General features: G+C 36.4%; 2 protein-coding genes across 2 annotated transcripts; one reads left to right on the top strand and one right to left on the bottom strand.

Annotated features, from left to right (window-relative positions):
- Nucleotides 1-1,913: 1,913 nt before the first annotated feature.
- Nucleotides 1,914-9,813, bottom strand: LOC147872786 (eukaryotic translation initiation factor 4 gamma 3-like). The gene is made up of 10 exons (XM_087354900.1): nucleotides 9,726-9,813; nucleotides 8,386-8,461; nucleotides 7,494-7,640; nucleotides 6,901-6,959; nucleotides 6,037-6,195; nucleotides 5,305-5,442; nucleotides 4,606-4,821; nucleotides 3,954-4,018; nucleotides 3,185-3,338; nucleotides 1,914-2,174 (listed from the first exon to the last, which is right to left on the bottom strand). The coding sequence occupies exons 1-10, from the start codon at nucleotides 9,750-9,752 to the stop codon at nucleotides 2,040-2,042; spliced, it is 1,176 nt and encodes a 391-aa protein (XP_087211026.1). The 5' UTR covers nucleotides 9,753-9,813; the 3' UTR covers nucleotides 1,914-2,039.
- A 2,210-nt stretch (nucleotides 9,814-12,023) lies between these two features.
- On the top strand, nucleotides 12,024-20,235 carry LOC147872785 (eukaryotic translation initiation factor 4 gamma 3-like). The gene is made up of 10 exons (XM_087354902.1): nucleotides 12,024-12,426; nucleotides 13,691-13,766; nucleotides 14,512-14,658; nucleotides 15,193-15,251; nucleotides 15,957-16,115; nucleotides 16,710-16,847; nucleotides 17,331-17,546; nucleotides 18,134-18,198; nucleotides 18,814-18,967; nucleotides 19,978-20,235. Exons 1-10 carry the CDS (start codon nucleotides 12,400-12,402, stop codon nucleotides 20,110-20,112), a joined length of 1,176 nt encoding a protein of 391 aa, XP_087211028.1. The 5' UTR covers nucleotides 12,024-12,399; the 3' UTR covers nucleotides 20,113-20,235.
- Nucleotides 20,236-22,354: the final 2,119 nt, after the last annotated feature.

Here is a 22,354-nt window from a genome sequence, read left to right as displayed (position 1 = left end):
TTGCCATGGCCAGTCGTCATTGCTGCCAGTTCAGGACTTATTTCAATATTTAGCTTCATTGTTTGTCACACTGACGGGAAAAATTTCTTGCACGCTGCTCCTTTATTGGTGGCGCTCCACGCATTTTGCCATTTTATAATCCCTTCCTCCTTTGTTTCTTTAATAATTGTACTTTTAGGCTTCTTTGCATGTACTACATTTCCACCATCTTCTGCTGCTGCCTTCGCTAATCTGTCCGCTATTTCATTACCGAAAATTCTGATGTGTGCTTTGATCCACCCAAAATGAATAGTCCAATTTTGATCTTTGAGATTCCTTAATCTATTTCTTATCTCAGATATTACAAAGCCATGTTTGAAGTTGTTTTTTAGTAGATCGAGAGAAACTGGACTATCTGTGTATTCTTTCCTCAATGCTGATTTCCCTTAAAGTTGTTACTGCATCCAAGGCCTCTAGAATTCCGATCTGCTCAGCTTGATTGTTTGAGCAGTGATCGGGTGACTTGGTTTTTAAGCTATGAATTAGTTTTCCATTTTTGAAGATAACAGCGGCAGCACTCACCTTTCCTTGGTGTTTACTTCCATCTGTATAGATTTCCACAGTGTGTTAATTGAAGTCTTTCACTTCATCAAGAGTTATTCTTTCCGCTGGATGAGACCATTCCTTCTTGTTTAATGGTGCTCCGTACTCGTTAGAGTCATCTTTCAATCTGTGTATAGTTTTATATATCTGCACTGCTTCTTCGATAGTAATGCAGATAGGATATTCTGTCTTCCTGGTCTTTTCGAAGTGTGCATTTGTCAGTAGTGAGCGACCAGCCCACTGCCTCTGCACAATTTCTACTCAATCCTTATCTTTGTCTGCTATAGCCAACTAGTAGGAATCAGGAGAGACTTGTGTGAGAAATGGCAAGGGAGTTTTGCTTAGGAAACATGTCGTTCATTGTTTTTTGTGCCATAAATCTACGGCATGGGACCGCCGGCTTTAGTTCCCTTCCGAAGGAAGTTGTTCTATGGATTTTTATCACCCCTTAAAATTCCATCAACCTCAGCAGTGTTTGAACTCGCGTACCTTGGGTCCAGTGGCGACGACATTAACCACTAGTGCAATGAGGGCGACAAGTTCGTTGAAATATTACTTTGCTAAAATAATAACAGGAAAGTTTATGAACATGTTTTTTATTTAATATTCTTAAATATATTAATTATAAACAATTCAGAAAACATTAAATAATTTAACTATTTAACAAAAAATAAACAATTGAACTATTTTACAAAGAACTAAACTATTTCACTATTTAAATACTGAAGTATTTAACAAAAAAACTAAATTATTTATTTATTTAACAAATGTGAACAATTCAGATATTTAAAAAAAAATGAATAGTCTAGGTATTTAAATACTAAACTATTTAACAAAAAATAAACAATTGGACTATTTTACAAAGAACTAAACTATTTCACTATTTAAATACTGAAGTATTTAACAAAAAAACTAAATAATTTATTTATTTAACAAATGTGAATAATTCAGATATTTAACAAAAAACTGAACAGTGTAACTATTTAAATACTAAACTATTTAACAAAAAATAAACAATTTCAAGATTTAAACAATTGAACTATTTTACAAAGAACTAAACTATTTCACTATTTAAATACCGAAGTATTTAACAAAAAAACTAAATAATTTATTTATTTAACAAATGTGAACAATTAAGATATTTAACAAAGAACTAAACTATTTTACTATTTAAATACTGAAGTATTTAACAAAAAAACAAAATAATTTATTTATTTAACAAATGTGAACAAATCAGATATTTAACAAAGAACTAAACTATTTCACTATTTAAATACTGAAGTATTTAACAAAAAAACTAAATAATTTATTTATTTAACAAATGTGAACAATTCAGATATTTACCAAAGAACTAAACTATTTTACTATTTAAATACTGAAGTATTTAACAAAAAAAACTAAATAATATATTTATTTAAAAAATTTAAACAATTGAGATATTTGAACAGTCAAAATATTTAACATCCATTCCTTGGAGCCCAGTTGCTTTGCCGGAGTTCGATGACGTAGTCAATCTTAAACTTTATTCTGCTAGAGAGCACTGCCTTCTTATTTGTTAGTTCCTTCATTGTATGAAGGAACTCAGACAGATCCTGCAAGAAAACAAAAATTTAAAGTCACATTTCAAGGGCATAATTAACTTCTTACGCTTATAAGCCTACACATAAAACTAGAAAATTCTGCCACTACTCATGTAGTTCACATAGAACTTGCTGTGTGGGAAGGCGCGTGTAAATTTAAATTGAGAGCTGAAGGTTGCTGTCTCGAACAAAACGTAAGTATGTGTCTCATCTAAACAAAGGCATAAACCGAGATTTTTGGTGGCTGAGCCTAGACATGACCCTTCGATCAGATTCCTGCTTTGTCCTGTCAGGACTGAGTGTATTCTGACATGATTCAGCAGAGGTGATGAGAGGAAACGTAAAAGTGTAACAAAATACTGAGCAAGATTCCCGTCGCACTAGACGGGGACAAGTTGAAGTCACGGCATGAGGCGTCTTTATATGAAACATGTTAGAGTGTAGAAGAGTATGAAGAAATTCAGAAGAACATGTCACGGTGATCATTTATCACACAGAAACACTATTCAGAATATTGTCAGCGAGCTCAGAAAGGTATTTCATATCAGAATAGATGCAACATCCTCACGCGTTCTTTACAATGTGCACTTTCAACCATCGAATCCACCTTCTGTGACAGTTCCCAATTTGGCCACCAGATTGCAGCACCTGACTTTCTACCTAGGAGGATATTCAAAATAGGATTATGCGAGGTCGTGCAGAATACCACAAACTCCATATCAAATTTCATCCTAGTCTGTCCATTGGTTCTCGAATTGAATGGACTGGAAAGACAGATGGACGAGAAGGTGCGACCAGCCCTTAATGCCTTCTCGCTATGGTTTTGTGCAAAGAATGTATAACATGTTACAAAATGGAAGCCAGAAAGTCAGTGAGATCAAAGGGACACACTTACTGCTTTTTGCATTGTACTTTCCGTATAAACCTGTGGTCATCATAGAGCCCAAAGGAAGGCAATAAATTACACGGTAGGAGAACTGCAAATTAAAACTAAAAGTATTAAAAAATGAAAACAAACATACTTGGCTCTTGCTCTCAAAATCCTTTCCGGCCGTCATCAGAAGAGTGCAGAGGCACTCCAAGGAATGTTCGTCTTCTTTGGTAAGGAGACGTTTAATGCAATGCTGCATGGTGCTTGTGGCGAGCATATCTGCTTTATGCAGCTCGCCAATAAACCTGTAACATGGTGAAGAATATGTCACTTGGGTTGAGTTAAGACAATAGTAAAAGTCCAAAGAACAGAAGAGAAACGAGGTTCTTTGCCTCTACAAGGTACAGAAAGATTTGTGCCTTAAAATAATGAGAACTTTTGTTTAAATAGATGGAATTTAATCAGTGTCTTGTGTGTGATATATATTTTTGAGGTGAAATATAATATTTCTGTACGTGGTCCTGTAAAAATCTGTATCTGTTTATAAATATAAAACAGCTGAGACAGAATATTGAAAATTTCAAATTAAATAATTATTTTTATGTAATTTGCATTTGATTCTGTATGGAGGTAAGCCATCAGTGCCATTTCACGACGCAAATACCAAGAAGAAGAAATACCGAGGAAGTGGAGACTTTATGATAGTGTGTGATCATGTAAGCAGCAGCATTATGAAGCACATTTAGAAATTGGTCCTGGATTTTGTGGAACACTTGCATACTGGAGGGCAAGAACCCATTAACATTTCTAATTTCCTCTCAGTGTCTTGTCCTAATTCACAACCTTTAAGTTCACTACTTTCAGAGTCACTGATGAATCAAATGTAGAGCTTCAAAATCACAAAGAAAAATGTAAGTTACCTGATGTTTCCTATTGATTTCATTTGTATCCTTCGCAGTTCCTGCTGTAGTTCGGTTTTCTTTGCCTGCAGAAAAAATAAGTAGAAAAGATTAGAAATCGCCTTTATTGATGGTATCTTGTAAGAGCCCTTCTTTAATGCACCGCTTTCAACATATGTAAGTTTGCATTTTAAAGTTTGTGTCCACGATACTCAGCCGGTCAAGAAGCCCCCTGCCTTTATGCCCCCAAAAGAACGCCATGACCTAATGAGAAATGTCGAGTGCAGCCGGAGTCCATTATTATGAGAGTTTACAACATTTTGAAAAAAATGAGTACATTAAGTGTTCATTATAGGAAGTTAAACTAACCTAAGAAGTTAGGAAAATGTTTTTTTCATCTTGAGGAACCATTTAATTCATAATAATTTAAATTAAGTTTATGTGCGTTCTACAGTCAGTCTTTATCAATTATGTCTCTTTCTTGTCTTTCAAGAAGTCTTAAAACCTGAACAACATATTGAATAATAATTTTTCAAATGATAGATATTCATCTTCAAGCAAAAAGGGAGGAGACATCTATTCCATTCGATCAAGCAGACGGAGCTATTCCCAATCAGTGGACAGAAGCGTAGTAACATATGACCGTAGACAAAGACATTAGAGAAGCACTTACTGGGTCTGCTGTTTCCTCAATCTCTTTCTGTGTGGCTTGTAGATTTATTTCTGCTTCAGGATTCTTTTCAAATTCTGCCCGGCATCGACCTAGCAGCAACTTCCTGAAGGTGACCTCTGGTTCGCCATTGTTCCCACGCTCTGCCGGAACTTTCATGCTGGAGAGAACCTTGCACATTCGTGCATAAATCTCTGTGAACTTTGGTTCATCAACAGCCTGCACATAAAAACACACAACATTATCACTTTGCTCTCATGTTATATTTATGAAAAACAACTCTGTTGAGCATACGTTACATAAACTAAATTTATGAAATGATGGCCACCTAAATGAAGCTTCAACAAAAGTAAATCTTTATCCCTTAAACCTGAGAAACTCAAAATCTCAGTCAGATGCAAGACACATTTCATGACAGCCTTAATTTTCTTGCATAAGATAAACATTTTTAGATGAGAGCAGATAAATTCTAAGCTTGGAGGTGAATTTAAAGAGAGAACAATCAGCTTACTGCTTTTTAAGATTATTATCATAGTGAACAGTAACAATTATAATTTTCACTTGCCCCTAGCGTCTCCAATACTACACTGAGGATAACTTCAATATTTAAGAAATTGAGCTGCAAAGTTACAAAAGAAGGGAATTTCTATCAATATGACGTCTCTGTCTGAATGTATCAGCTGCTAAAGACCGGTGCCTCACCTTTTCAAATATGAGGTCGATGACGCCCTTCAGGCGATCGCTGCTGTCAATTGGCAGATCCTGGACTTGTGAAACTAGTTTGTCAAACTTGTCAGGCGTGAGTTTGTTGAGCAAACTGCGAGCCTTCTTTAACAGCTCCTGCAACATCAAGTTCCCTCTCATCATCTGACAGAACGCAAACACAGAAATAAAGCGAAACATGTTTTACTTCCTTAAAGCCTTCATAGAGATGATTAAAACCTAGAGCCAGTTGCTCTGCATGCGCCGTCCAGCCGCGTTTTGTCTACACCGAAGAAGAAGTCTGTTGTCATGAGAAGCCAATGTCTATTGAGAAATATAATTACAATGCATACTCATTATATGCAATTAAACACTTGGAAAGGTAAACATTGCTTCTAAAATCAAAGAGTAAGCAAAAAGAAAGTTTATTTTTTAGTGTGGCAAAGTTCCAATAAGAAGTGATGAGGAAATTAGGAGGAGACGAATTCCGGAAATGCTTGCAGCTTCTCAGATCGAAATGTCTGATCTTTAAGAGCATCAAGATTAAAATATAGACCTACAATTTTGCCTGTTCCTTAATTTGGCGATGAACCTTCAGTTTCAATAAGCCACCTAGTTAGTTAGAGTAGACTTAGAGCAGGACTGTTCCTTTCAGCCATCTTGCATTGGGGCAGATACAGCATTATTGACTGTTTCCAGGATCCTGTCCTTAAATGAATGCCAGGAACATACCTGAGTCTGGGCAGCCTGCTCGTTGGTCGCCGGCTTCCTTCGCCCAGGTCGCCAGGCGTTTTCACATCTCGCCAGTTTCACCTCATTGAGTTTTATTTCAATGACCGGCCTGGTGCTCATGGTGTTTGTAGTTTCAGTGGCTGGCCTTGCTGCAGGCTGCTGTGAATGACACCAAAGCAACACAACATTAACCAAAAGTGTTCACTCTTAAATGTTGTTTTGATCACAGTATTACGTACAATTTTTCCATTTTCTGGCTTTAATCATGCATTTAATACATTACTCGATGCTTCCTACAGCTCAGATAATAAGAGACCTGTATGTATAAAGCCCTAAACAGTACATGACTGAAATTAGGCTCCAGGTGTTGTGTTCATCACCTCTCACAAAAAATACAACATTTCTTCTGCTGCAGTTGACGTAGAACTGTTCACTTTATTATTTTCTATCACAGTTTATATGTTCACAACTGCATCATCAGTGAAAGATGATACACCCAAATTATGCTATTTCATCCGTAAAAGCCTTGGGTACCCTCTCTTTTGACAGGGAATACTCGTGTCCGACCCCATCGACATCGCGAGTCACCGAGTAACTGCCTTAAGCTATACTTCGTCCTACAAACTACACTCTGACAACTACAGATGAAATCCTTCTCCTCCTCTTCAACAAATGATTCAGTCCGAAATGGATTTGACTTCTCACTTTTATTTACACGCCTTAGAAAGCACTTACCTCTTCATTTTTCCAATATCTGACAATTTTCAGTTACTGTTTAGTATTTATGATTTCAAGGAATCGTTCATTAAAGCACAGAATAACTCAGAGCCATGCCCCACAATGCAACAGAAAGTTTAAACGTACCTGATTTTTGTCATCCTTCATTGCCTTCAGCTTCTCAATTAGCTGTGTTGCAGCAAAGTCTGTAACAATCGATAATTATTTTAGATAGTAAAATTCCTCTTTTGACTATATGTTAACAAACAAGAAAGTTTGTCTTTCGAAACTGTTACGAATGTAAAGATGGAAAAAGACGAGAGGGTTTTCCGAAGACCAGAAACCCATGTCTCATGCAGCCTTAGGTGTAAAGAGTGGCAGCTGATAATGTTGAAAATTATCCCACATTTCGACTAACAATGGAGTTGCCTTCTTCAGGTCAGAGATTGCAACCGAAATGTTTTGTGAAATGGATAATTTCAAACTTTAATGCCTTTCACCTCCTAAGGCTCGAGGTCAAAATATGAGAGCAAACTCTCTTCTTCTTTGGGTACATAAATTAGTCTGCAACTCAGGGCGAAGACAAAATATTGAAGGTAACTAGAACAAAATGCCTAGGAGAATATCTGGATATCTCATGAGACATGCAGGAACATGGTAACGAACAGAATTTCATACTGAGGCAATTTGCAGCCTGTAATCTTTGACTTAGTACTTAAATAGAATGAGAGCAAACATACTTTCTGCTTGCAGCTGCTTGATTTGCTCCGCCTGCAAATTTCTTTCCTTCCTTAGGTTGAGGTTTTCTTCCCTCACTGCTGCGAGACTCACTTTATGCTTCTGTCCTTGCCGGCGCTCGAACAGGACTTGGTTTTTGAGTTCCGTGTCTGTAACAATTCACGACTGCATCAAATGGTCTGTTAAATTCCTCATGTGACGTTATTTCAAGAAACAGCGTCAGGAGTTAAGTATTACTACGTAAAGAAAAGAGTTAGTTTAGTTAAAAAAAATGAACTGTAATAAGAGTTTGTAATTTTGAAATTGCATTTTTCTTGCCCGTGATCAAATTCCAAATTCAGTTTAAGAGTCACTTCCAGTTGGAAAAACCAGTGTCTCTTACGCAATGCATTACTGATTGCTATTTGCAGTGTTTAAAACTGGGATTTGCATGCTGGTCACCGGAAAACATTCTTCTTAACGAAGACGTCGTTAAACAGCCTGGCTCTCATCGAGTCTTCCCGAAAGAGGGATGGGTGTCTACCCTGGGGGACCATCAGACAGACCTCATCCTCGTCACTTGTGACTGAGGCGCAAGGTACACGTGGACACAAAATTAATCTTGGTCTCAACTCTCAGAGAGCAAAGTAAACGTACATAATTCACTAGAAAATGATTCTTTGAAGTCCAGCAAATTTAAAATGTCTGAGAATGACTATTAAAAAGGCAAAATTGCAATGCATTTAACGTTTTTTGGTTTTCCTTCTGACAAAATCACTTAAAATAATGAAGAGTTGCTGGAAGTCTGGGGGGCATATCTGGACATCTAGAAAGACGTACATAAACATCACACTGACGAGGTTTACGGACTGTACTCCACAACTTACTGCATGCACGGAATTAAACCACACTTACTCTCTGCTGCCAGCATCCTGATCCTGTTCATCAAGAAGCAAGTGATCCTCGTGTCTTCAGTTTCAGCAGGGTTTACCTGAGGACAGACAAAAAATGAGTCATTTTATAGTCCAAGAATTCTCTGCAACTTCATGAGGTTAATATTTATTATGAAATTGTTGTCCCAGTCACACACAAATCGCATGTGCCTTGGCTGTTTGTGCTGCACTGCTATCGATTTTCGTTTCTGCCAGAAAATATTAAGAAGACCTCACTTATAGAAAGAGAAATTAAGGCTGTGTCAGATAACGAGGCCTTCCTTGTAATGAATGATTTACCTTTAAAATTAGCATGTTAGGAAACGTTTCAAAGCTTTAATTGCAATATACAAGTCAGTTTATGATTAATCTGTAATACAAAACAACGATCCTGAGAAATTAAGCTGTTCACTCAACAATAACTTTCCTCTAGACGAAAAAATTAAGACTGAAAACAACCTTTAACAATGTCTGAATGCGACAAGTGACCCAGTCATAGGTCCCTATCAGCCGTTTAGCCTAGCCGGAATTCAAGTAACTTTGTTGATGATGGCGGACGTGTGTTGCTGCTAGCATTTGAATTCTTAAGAATGACATAAAATCCCTCAAGATAACGAAATAATAATATTTGTTTAAATCTTGTCAGTCACAATCACAATAAAATTCCTATTAAATATTAAAATATTACTATAATTAGCATTTAAATATTTAAAATATATTAAATGATGTTCTCATCGAAATGTTCGATTTACATTAGATCATCACTTTTTACACGACATGTTTTGAAACAAAATTAAATTATCAAATATATTATTTTATTTTCTATTTCTAATTTTATTAATATTCATTTAGTCTTTATATTATTTACTTTACAGGATGATAACAAAACGTTCACCCACACAAAATCATGTCAAGCACGACATACATATACAGAACAACTTCGAATACGATATTAAAAAATACAATAAAATCTGGAAGAAAACTTCATTTGAAATCTGATAAACATCTGACTAAAAGTTGCATTTAAGAAATTATATTTAAGTTTATATAATTTTATACACCTGAAGATGGTTCTTTTAGAACTGAAACATGTCGTGTAAAAAGTGATGTTCTAATGTAAATGGAACATTTCGATAGAGAACATCATTTAATATATTTTAAATATTTAAATGCTAATTATAATAATATTTTAATATTTAATAGGAATTTTATTGTGATTGTGACTGACAAGATTTAAACATATATATATTTATCACAATATGACGCAACTTTATCATCTCAGAAATAATAATATTATTAATAAGTAGGAAACCCTTGACTCACCCATTGTGAAGAGCTGGAGACCTCCATGTCGCAGGCAGCAAGATTTGAATAAGAAATTAAACACGTTGCAGGAAATATTTTCACTATATATATATAGAATTATCTTGTTCTAGAAGCTGCTCACACCACCATTCGTTTCACACTGAGGAAAGCCAACCAACTACTGAGTAGAGCGGGCCGTGCGTAACTGCTATTTATACCATAAAAGTGTGACGTCACGTATGGCGCAACAGTCAGTAGAGGGAGTGCAATACGTTTCATTCAGGCGTGCATAAGAAATGAGAAATGAACCTTATGGCATGCCAGCCGAGATTGTTGCGCGTGTTCGTATTTTATAAGAACACCTGCGTTTCATATTTACACATTCTTTGTAGTTCAAGAAATACAAATTGAATTACTCCAAGTTATAATTTTTGACATTCCATCATAAATGTAAGAAGTCAATTATTAATATTAAATATTTTCTGTGTGAAAGGAAATTAATTTAAAAGTAATGAAATTTTGCAGTTTAATTTGCACTTGTTTAAAAATAACTTCGTGTTTTTTATACCTTTTTAATTTTAAGACGATTATTGAGGGCCCCGGGCGCTGTTGAACAGATCGCCCCTGCGACAGGGAAAATGTTTCCTTCCTTCGAATCCCGACTATTCATTTTGACCAATAAGAGAACGCAGGAAGGTAAGAACTCTGGAAGAAGTGTCCTGAGTTCGATTTCCTTCAAGGGCGGTTCCTTTGGCTCCGAAACTAAGCGAGACAGAAGAAGAGTTTTTTGCTTCGAAGAGGAGATTTCGGAAACGAAGGCCTCGACACTGAGTTCGAGACCCGACAAAGATGATTTCTGTTGACGGGAAAGCACCCATGAGAAGAAATCGACGCCAAGGCAAAATTCTTTCGTTTCGGAGAGGAAATTACCGGGTCTAAGGTCACGGACACGAATACAGACCTCGGTTCGAGTCCCTGTTAGGATGTTGGTTTCTGAGGTAATTTTACGGGCGTATTAAACGACGACGTTGACTAACACGGATGCCACTAGATGTCTCAAAAGTAAAGTGCTGTACAATTTGTAATGTTACCCAAATATCGGAAAAGTTTTTGTGGTAATATAATTTACCGCATTCGACCGGCGGATGAATAAAGCACGTAGTTTGGTGGATAAGAATAAAAGGTGTATGAAAATGCGCCCCACTGACAAGTTCTTGTTCATATTAGCTAACATAGACATATGCTTATTTTGCATGCATCGCGTTAAAGAGCAAATGAGCATAAGAACAAGTCATTTGTCTTTTATCTTTGATTGCGCTTAGTCCAGCTTAGGTCGTTGCAAATATTCCGTCCCAGTCAGAGGCCGTGGGGGTAAAAACTTCGAAGTCCTCCCTCTGTAGGCCTTATCTCCGCCTGGACCAGCTTAATTTCTCGATTTCGCACGCACAGTTCACGCTGAGGCGAAAAATCCAATTGTCGGCAGTTGGTAGTCAGTCCAGTGCTTTAAAAACATTCGTGTGCACAAGAACTTGTCAATGGGGCGCATTTTCATACACCTTTTATTCTTATCCACCAAACTACGTGCTTTATTCATCCGCCGGTCGAATGCGGTAAATTATATTACCACAAAAACTTTTCCGATATTTGGGTAACATTACAAATTGTACAGCACTTTACTTTTGAGACATCTGGTGGCATCCGTGTTAGTCAACGTCGTCGTTTAATACGCCCGTAAAATTACCTCAGAAACCAACATCCTAACAGGGACTCGAACCGAGGTCTGTATTCGTGTCCGTGACCTTAGACCCGGTAATTTCCTCTCCGAAACGAAAGAATTTTGCCTTGGCGTCGATTTCTTCTCGTGGGTGCTTTCCCGTCAACAGAAATCATCTTTGTCGGGTCTCGAACTCAGTGTCGAGGCCTTCGTTTCCGAAATCTCCTCTTCGAAGCAAAAAACTCTTCTTCTGTCTCGCTTAGTTTCGGAGCCAAAGGAACCGCCCTTGAAGGAAATCGAACTCAGGACACTTCTTCCAGAGTTCTTACCTTCCTGCGTTCTCTTATTGGTCAAAATGAATAGTCGGGATTCGAAGGAAGGAAACATTTTCCCTGTCCCAGGGGCGATGGGTTCAACAGCGCCCGGGGCCCTCAATAATCGTCTTAAAATTAAAAAGGTATAAAAAACACGAAGTTATTTTTAAACAAGTGCAAATTAAACTGCAAAATTTCATTACTTTTAAATTAATTTCCTTTCACACAGAAAATATTTAATATTAATAATTGACTTCTTACATTTATGATGGAATGTCAAAAATTATAACTTGGAGTAATTCAATTTGTATTTCTTGAACTACAAAGAATGTGTAAATATGAAACGCAGGTGTTCTTATAAAATACGAACACGCGCAACAATCTCGGCTGGCATGCCATAAGGTTCATTTCTCATTTCTTATGCACGCCTGAATGAAACGTATTGCACTCCCTCTACTGACTGTTGCGCCATACGTGACGTCACACTTTTATGGTATAAATAGCAGTTACGCACGGCCCGCTCTACTCAGTAGTTGGTTGGCTTTCCTCAGTGTGAAACGAATGGTTGTGTGAGCAGCTTCTAGAACAAGATAATTCTATATATATAGTGAAAATATTTCCTGCAACGTGTTTAATTTCTTATTCAAATCTTGCTGCCTGCGACATGGAGGTCTCCAGCTCTTCACAATGGGTGAGTCAAGGGTTTCCTACTTATTAATAATATTATTATTTCTGAGATGATAAAGTTGCGTCATATTGTGATAAATATATATATGTTTAAATCTTGTCAGTCACAATCACAATAAAATTCCTATTAAATATTAAAATATTATTATAATTAGCATTTAAATATTTAAAATATATTAAATGATGTTCTCTATCGAAATGTTCCATTTACATTAGAACATCACTTTTTACACGACATGTTTCAGTTCTAAAAGAACCATCTTCAGGTGTATAAAATTATATAAACTTAAATATAATTTCTTAAATGCAACTTTTAGTCAGATGTTTATCAGATTTCAAATGAAGTTTTCTTCCAGATTTTATTGTATTTTTTAATATCGTATTCGAAGTTGTTCTGTATATGTATGTCGTGCTTGACATGATTTTGTGTGGGTGAACGTTTTGTTATCATCCTGTAAAGTAAATAATATAAAGACTAAATGAATATTAATAAAATTAGAAATAGAAAATAAAATAATATATTTGATAATTTAATTTTGTTTCAAAACATGTCGTGTAAAAAGTGATGATCTAATATAAATCGAACATTTCGATGAGAACATCATTTAATATATTTTAAATATTTAAATGCTAATTATAGTAATATTTTAATATTTAATAGGAATTTTATTGTGATTGTGACTGACAAGATTTAAACAAATATTATTATTTCGTTATCTTGAGGGATTTTATGTCATTCTTAAGAATTCAAATGCTAGCAGCAACACACGTCCGCCATCATCTACAAAGTTACTTGAATTCCGGCTAGGCTAAACGGCTGATAGGGACCTATGACTGGGTCACTTGTCGCATTCAGACATTGTTAAAGGTTGTTTTCAGTCTTAATTTTTTCGTCTAGAGGAAAGTTATTGTTGAGTGAACAGCTTAATTTCTCAGGATCGTTGTTTTGTATTACAGATTAATCATAAACTGACTTGTATATTGCAATTAAAGCTTTGAAACGTTTCCTAACATGCTAATTTTAAAGGTAAATCATTCATTACAAGGAAGGCCTCGTTATCTGACACAGCCTTAATTTCTCTTTCTATAAGTGAGGTCTTCTTAATATTTTCTGGCAGAAACGAAAATCGATAGCAGTGCAGCACAAACAGCCAAGGCACATGCGATTTGTGTGTGACTGGGACAACAATTTCATAATAAATATTAACCTCATGAAGTTGCAGAGAATTCTTGGACTATAAAATGACTCATTTTTTGTCTGTCCTCAGGTAAACCCTGCTGAAACTGAAGACACGAGGATCACTTGCTTCTTGATGAACAGGATCAGGATGCTGGCAGCAGAGAGTAAGTGTGGTTTAATTCCGTGCATGCAGTAAGTTGTGGAGTACAGTCCGTAAACCTCGTCAGTGTGATGTTTATGTACGTCTTTCTAGATGTCCAGATATGCCCCCCAGACTTCCAGCAACTCTTCATTATTTTAAGTGATTTTGTCAGAAGGAAAACCAAAAAACGTTAAATGCATTGCAATTTTGCCTTTTTAATAGTCATTCTCAGACATTTTAAATTTGCTGGACTTCAAAGAATCATTTTCTAGTGAATTATGTACGTTTACTTTGCTCTCTGAGAGTTGAGACCAAGATTAATTTTGTGTCCACGTGTACCTTGCGCCTCAGTCACAAGTGACGAGGATGAGGTCTGTCTGATGGTCCCCCAGGGTAGACACCCATCCCTCTTTCGGGAAGACTCGATGAGAGCCAGGCTGTTTAACGACGTCTTCGTTAAGAAGAATGTTTTCCGGTGACCAGCATGCAAATCCCAGTTTTAAACACTGCAAATAGCAATCAGTAATGCATTGCGTAAGAGACACTGGTTTTTCCAACTGGAAGTGACTCTTAAACTGAATTTGGAATTTGATCACGGGCAAGAAAAATGCAATTTCAAAATTACAAACTCTTATTACAGTTCATTTTTTTTAACTAAACTAACTCTTTTCTTTACGTAGTAATACTTAACTCCTGACGCTGTTTCTTGAAATAACGTCACATGAGGAATTTAACAGACCATTTGATGCAGTCGTGAATTGTTACAGACACGGAACTCAAAAACCAAGTCCTGTTCGAGCGCCGGCAAGGACAGAAGCATAAAGTGAGTCTCGCAGCAGTGAGGGAAGAAAACCTCAACCTAAGGAAGGAAAGAAATTTGCAGGCGGAGCAAATCAAGCAGCTGCAAGCAGAAAGTATGTTTGCTCTCATTCTATTTAAGTACTAAGTCAAAGATTACAGGCTGCAAATTGCCTCAGTATGAAATTCTGTTCGTTACCATGTTCCTGCATGTCTCATGAGATATCCAGATATTCTCCTAGGCATTTTGTTCTAGTTACCTTCAATATTTTGTCTTCGCCCTGAGTTGCAGACTAATTTATGTACCCAAAGAAGAAGAGAGTTTGCTCTCATATTTTGACCTCGAGCCTTAGGAGGTGAAAGGCATTAAAGTTTGAAATTATCCATTTCACAAAACATTTCGGTTGCAATCTCTGACCTGAAGAAGGCAACTCCATTGTTAGTCGAAATGTGGGATAATTTTCAACATTATCAGCTGCCACTCTTTACACCTAAGGCTGCATGAGACATGGGTTTCTGGTCTTCGGAAAACCCTCTCGTCTTTTTCCATCTTTACATTCGTAACAGTTTCGAAAGACAAACTTTCTTGTTTGTTAACATATAGTCAAAAGAGGAATTTTACTATCTAAAATAATTATCGATTGTTACAGACTTTGCTGCAACACAGCTAATTGAGAAGCTGAAGGCAATGAAGGATGACAAAAATCAGGTACGTTTAAACTTTCTGTTGCATTGTGGGGCATGGCTCTGAGTTATTCTGTGCTTTAATGAACGATTCCTTGAAATCATAAATACTAAACAGTAACTGAAAATTGTCAGATATTGGAAAAATGAAGAGGTAAGTGCTTTCTAAGGCGTGTAAATAAAAGTGAGAAGTCAAATCCATTTCGGACTGAATCATTTGTTGAAGAGGAGGAGAAGGATTTCATCTGTAGTTGTCAGAGTGTAGTTTGTAGGACGAAGTATAGCTTAAGGCAGTTACTCGGTGACTCGCGATGTCGATGGGGTCGGACACGAGTATTCCCTGTCAAAAGAGAGGGTACCCAAGGCTTTTACGGATGAAATAGCATAATTTGGGTGTATCATCTTTCACTGATGATGCAGTTGTGAACATATAAACTGTGATAGAAAATAATAAAGTGAACAGTTCTACGTCAACTGCAGCAGAAGAAATGTTGTATTTTTTGTGAGAGGTGATGAACACAACACCTGGAGCCTAATTTCAGTCATGTACTGTTTAGGGCTTTATACATACAGGTCTCTTATTATCTGAGCTGTAGGAAGCATCGAGTAATGTATTAAATGCATGATTAAAGCCAGAAAATGGAAAAATTGTACGTAATACTGTGATCAAAACAACATTTAAGAGTGAACACTTTTGGTTAATGTTGTGTTGCTTTGGTGTCATTCACAGCAGCCTGCAGCAAGGCCAGCCACTGAAACTACAAACACCATGAGCACCAGGCCGGTCATTGAAATAAAACTCAATGAGGTGAAACTGGCGAGATGTGAAAACGCCTGGCGACCTGGGCGAAGGAAGCCGGCGACCAACGAGCAGGCTGCCCAGACTCAGGTATGTTCCTGGCATTCATTTAAGGACAGGATCCTGGAAACAGTCAATAATGCTGTATCTGCCCCAATGCAAGATGGCTGAAAGGAACAGTCCTGCTCTAAGTCTACTCTAACTAACTAGGTGGCTTATTGAAACTGAAGGTTCATCGCCAAATTAAGGAACAGGCAAAATTGTAGGTCTATATTTTAATCTTGATGCTCTTAAAGATCAGACATTTCGATCTGAGAAGCTGCAAGCATTTCCGGAATTCGTCTCCTCCTAATTTCCTCATCACTTCTTATTGGAACTTTGCCACACTAAAAAATAAACTTTCTTTTTGCTTACTCTTTGATTTTAGAAGCAATGTTTACCTTTCCAAGTGTTTAATTGCATATAATGAGTATGCATTGTAATTATATTTCTCAATAGACATTGGCTTCTCATGACAACAGACTTCTTCTTCGGTGTAGACAAAACGCGGCTGGACGGCGCATGCAGAGCAACTGGCTCTAGGTTTTAATCATCTCTATGAAGGCTTTAAGGAAGTAAAACATGTTTCGCTTTATTTCTGTGTTTGCGTTCTGTCAGATGATGAGAGGGAACTTGATGTTGCAGGAGCTGTTAAAGAAGGCTCGCAGTTTGCTCAACAAACTCACGCCTGACAAGTTTGACAAACTAGTTTCACAAGTCCAGGATCTGCCAATTGACAGCAGCGATCGCCTGAAGGGCGTCATCGACCTCATATTTGAAAAGGTGAGGCACCGGTCTTTAGCAGCTGATACATTCAGACAGAGACGTCATATTGATAGAAATTCCCTTCTTTTGTAACTTTGCAGCTCAATTTCTTAAATATTGAAGTTATCCTCAGTGTAGTATTGGAGACGCTAGGGGCAAGTGAAAATTATAATTGTTACTGTTCACTATGATAATAATCTTAAAAAGCAGTAAGCTGATTGTTCTCTCTTTAAATTCACCTCCAAGCTTAGAATTTATCTGCTCTCATCTAAAAATGTTTATCTTATGCAAGAAAATTAAGGCTGTCATGAAATGTGTCTTGCATCTGACTGAGATTTTGAGTTTCTCAGGTTTAAGGGATAAAGATTTACTTTTGTTGAAGCTTCATTTAGGTGGCCATCATTTCATAAATTTAGTTTATGTAACGTATGCTCAACAGAGTTGTTTTTCATAAATATAACATGAGAGCAAAGTGATAATGTTGTGTGTTTTTATGTGCAGGCTGTTGATGAACCAAAGTTCACAGAGATTTATGCACGAATGTGCAAGGTTCTCTCCAGCATGAAAGTTCCGGCAGAGCGTGGGAACAATGGCGAACCAGAGGTCACCTTCAGGAAGTTGCTGCTAGGTCGATGCCGGGCAGAATTTGAAAAGAATCCTGAAGCAGAAATAAATCTACAAGCCACACAGAAAGAGATTGAGGAAACAGCAGACCCAGTAAGTGCTTCTCTAATGTCTTTGTCTACGGTCATATGTTACTACGCTTCTGTCCACTGATTGGGAATAGCTCCGTCTGCTTGATCGAATGGAATAGATGTCTCCTCCCTTTTTGCTTGAAGATGAATATCTATCATTTGAAAAATTATTATTCAATATGTTGTTCAGGTTTTAAGACTTCTTGAAAGACAAGAAAGAGACATAATTGATAAAGACTGACTGTAGAACGCACATAAACTTAATTTAAATTATTATGAATTAAATGGTTCCTCAAGATGAAAAAAACATTTTCCTAACTTCTTAGGTTAGTTTAACTTCCTATAATGAACACTTAATGTACTCATTTTTTTCAAAATGTTGTAAACTCTCATAATAATGGACTCCGGCTGCACTCGACATTTCTCATTAGGTCATGGCGTTCTTTTGGGGGCATAAAGGCAGGGGGCTTCTTGACCGGCTGAGTATCGTGGACACAAATTTTAAAATGCAAACTTACATATGTTGAAAGCGGTGCATTAAAGAAGGGCTCTTACAAGATACCATCAATAAAGGCGATTTCTAATCTTTTCTACTTATTTTTTCTGCAGGCAAAGAAAACCGAACTACAGCAGGAACTGCGAAGGATACAAATGAAATCAATAGGAAACATCAGGTAACTTACATTTTTCTTTGTGATTTTGAAGCTCTACATTTGATTCATCAGTGACTCTGAAAGTAGTGAACTTAAAGGTTGTGAATTAGGACAAGACACTGAGAGGAAATTAGAAATGTTAATGGGTTCTTGCCCTCCAGTATGCAAGTGTTCCACAAAATCCAGGACCAATTTCTAAATGTGCTTCATAATGCTGCTGCTTACATGATCACACACTATCATAAAGTCTCCACTTCCTCGGTATTTCTTCTTCTTGGTATTTGCGTCGTGAAATGGCACTGATGGCTTACCTCCATACAGAATCAAATGCAAATTACATAAAAATAATTATTTAATTTGAAATTTTCAATATTCTGTCTCAGCTGTTTTATATTTATAAACAGATACAGATTTTTACAGGACCACGTACAGAAATATTATATTTCACCTCAAAAATATATATCACACACAAGACACTGATTAAATTCCATCTATTTAAACAAAAGTTCTCATTATTTTAAGGCACAAATCTTTCTGTACCTTGTAGAGGCAAAGAACCTCGTTTCTCTTCTGTTCTTTGGACTTTTACTATTGTCTTAACTCAACCCAAGTGATATATTCTTCACCATGTTACAGGTTTATTGGCGAGCTGCATAAAGCAGATATGCTCGCCACAAGCACCATGCAGCATTGCATTAAACGTCTCCTTACCAAAGAAGACGAACATTCCTTGGAGTGCCTCTGCACTCTTCTGATGACGGCCGGAAAGGATTTTGAGAGCAAGAGCCAAGTATGTTTGTTTTCATTTTTTAATACTTTTAGTTTTAATTTGCAGTTCTCCTACCGTGTAATTTATTGCCTTCCTTTGGGCTCTATGATGACCACAGGTTTATACGGAAAGTACAATGCAAAAAGCAGTAAGTGTGTCCCTTTGATCTCACTGACTTTCTGGCTTCCATTTTGTAACATGTTATACATTCTTTGCACAAAACCATAGCGAGAAGGCATTAAGGGCTGGTTGCACCTTCTCGTCCATCTGTCTTTCCAGTCCATTCAATTCGAGAACCAATGGACAGACTAGGATGAAATTTGATATGGAGTTTGTGGTATTCTGCACGACCTCGCATAATCCTATTTTGAATATCCTCCTAGGTAGAAAGTCAGGTGCTGCAATCTGGTGGCCAAATTGGGAACTGTCACAGAAGGTGGATTCGATGGTTGAAAGTGCACATTGTAAAGAACGCGTGAGGATGTTGCATCTATTCTGATATGAAATACCTTTCTGAGCTCGCTGACAATATTCTGAATAGTGTTTCTGTGTGATAAATGATCACCGTGACATGTTCTTCTGAATTTCTTCATACTCTTCTACACTCTAACATGTTTCATATAAAGACGCCTCATGCCGTGACTTCAACTTGTCCCCGTCTAGTGCGACGGGAATCTTGCTCAGTATTTTGTTACACTTTTACGTTTCCTCTCATCACCTCTGCTGAATCATGTCAGAATACACTCAGTCCTGACAGGACAAAGCAGGAATCTGATCGAAGGGTCATGTCTAGGCTCAGCCACCAAAAATCTCGGTTTATGCCTTTGTTTAGATGAGACACATACTTACGTTTTGTTCGAGACAGCAACCTTCAGCTCTCAATTTAAATTTACACGCGCCTTCCCACACAGCAAGTTCTATGTGAACTACATGAGTAGTGGCAGAATTTTCTAGTTTTATGTGTAGGCTTATAAGCGTAAGAAGTTAATTATGCCCTTGAAATGTGACTTTAAATTTTTGTTTTCTTGCAGGATCTGTCTGAGTTCCTTCATACAATGAAGGAACTAACAAATAAGAAGGCAGTGCTCTCTAGCAGAATAAAGTTTAAGATTGACTACGTCATCGAACTCCGGCAAAGCAACTGGGCTCCAAGGAATGGATGTTAAATATTTTGACTGTTCAAATATCTCAATTGTTTAAATTTTTTAAATAAATATATTATTTAGTTTTTTTTGTTAAATACTTCAGTATTTAAATAGTAAAATAGTTTAGTTCTTTGGTAAATATCTGAATTGTTCACATTTGTTAAATAAATAAATTATTTAGTTTTTTTGTTAAATACTTCAGTATTTAAATAGTGAAATAGTTTAGTTCTTTGTTAAATATCTGATTTGTTCACATTTGTTAAATAAATAAATTATTTTGTTTTTTTGTTAAATACTTCAGTATTTAAATAGTAAAATAGTTTAGTTCTTTGTTAAATATCTTAATTGTTCACATTTGTTAAATAAATAAATTATTTAGTTTTTTTGTTAAATACTTCGGTATTTAAATAGTGAAATAGTTTAGTTCTTTGTAAAATAGTTCAATTGTTTAAATCTTGAAATTGTTTATTTTTTGTTAAATAGTTTAGTATTTAAATAGTTACACTGTTCAGTTTTTTGTTAAATATCTGAATTATTCACATTTGTTAAATAAATAAATTATTTAGTTTTTTTGTTAAATACTTCAGTATTTAAATAGTGAAATAGTTTAGTTCTTTGTAAAATAGTCCAATTGTTTATTTTTTGTTAAATAGTTTAGTATTTAAATACCTAGACTATTCATTTTTTTTTAAATATCTGAATTGTTCACATTTGTTAAATAAATAAATAATTTAGTTTTTTTGTTAAATACTTCAGTATTTAAATAGTGAAATAGTTTAGTTCTTTGTAAAATAGTTCAATTGTTTATTTTTTGTTAAATAGTTAAATTATTTAATGTTTTCTGAATTGTTTATAATTAATATATTTAAGAATATTAAATAAAAAACATGTTCATAAACTTTCCTGTTATTATTTTAGCAAAGTAATATTTCAACGAACTTGTCGCCCTCATTGCACTAGTGGTTAATGTCGTCGCCACTGGACCCAAGGTACGCGAGTTCAAACACTGCTGAGGTTGATGGAATTTTAAGGGGTGATAAAAATCCATAGAACAACTTCCTTCGGAAGGGAACTAAAGCCGGCGGTCCCATGCCGTAGATTTATGGCACAAAAAACAATGAACGACATGTTTCCTAAGCAAAACTCCCTTGCCATTTCTCACACAAGTCTCTCCTGATTCCTACTAGTTGGCTATAGCAGACAAAGATAAGGATTGAGTAGAAATTGTGCAGAGGCAGTGGGCTGGTCGCTCACTACTGACAAATGCACACTTCGAAAAGACCAGGAAGACAGAATATCCTATCTGCATTACTATCGAAGAAGCAGTGCAGATATATAAAACTATACACAGATTGAAAGATGACTCTAACGAGTACGGAGCACCATTAAACAAGAAGGAATGGTCTCATCCAGCGGAAAGAATAACTCTTGATGAAGTGAAAGACTTCAATTAACACACTGTGGAAATCTATACAGATGGAAGTAAACACCAAGGAAAGGTGAGTGCTGCCGCTGTTATCTTCAAAAATGGAAAACTAATTCATAGCTTAAAAACCAAGTCACCCGATCACTGCTCAAACAATCAAGCTGAGCAGATCGGAATTCTAGAGGCCTTGGATGCAGTAACAACTTTAAGGGAAATCAGCATTGAGGAAAGAATACACAGATAGTCCAGTTTCTCTCGATCTACTAAAAAACAACTTCAAACATGGCTTTGTAATATCTGAGATAAGAAATAGATTAAGGAATCTCAAAGATCAAAATTGGACTATTCATTTTGGGTGGATCAAAGCACACATCAGAATTTTCGGTAATGAAATAGCGGACAGATTAGCGAAGGCAGCAGCAGAAGATGGTGGAAATGTAGTACATGCAAAGAAGCCTAAAAGTACAATTATTAAAGAAACAAAGGAGGAAGGGATTATAAAATGGCAAAATGCGTGGAGCGCCACCAATAAAGGAGCAGCGTGCAAGAAATTTTTCCCGTCAGTGTGACAAACAATGAAGCTAAATATTGAAATAAGTCCTGAACTGGCAGCAATGACGACTGGCCATGGCAAAAACAAATCATATCTACACAGGTTTGGGATCATTGACGACCCAAGATGCTAATGTCTGAAAGCAGCACAAACAGTGGATCACCTCATATATGACTGCGATAAACTACAACAACCAAGGCGGAACTTAACAGATGCAATAGTCAAGAATGGTGGCACATGGCCAGTGTTGCATGAAGATATTGTTCAGAAATTTTTAGGTCATT

Source organism: Zootermopsis nevadensis, unplaced genomic scaffold, assembly GCF_977971745.1.
Source record: "Zootermopsis nevadensis isolate Lab colony 2312 unplaced genomic scaffold, Znev_1.0 Znev_ptg000024l, whole genome shotgun sequence".
Taxonomy (NCBI): Eukaryota; Metazoa; Arthropoda; class Insecta; order Blattodea; family Termopsidae; genus Zootermopsis; species Zootermopsis nevadensis.
This window is presented reverse-complemented; position numbering and strand designations above follow the sequence as displayed.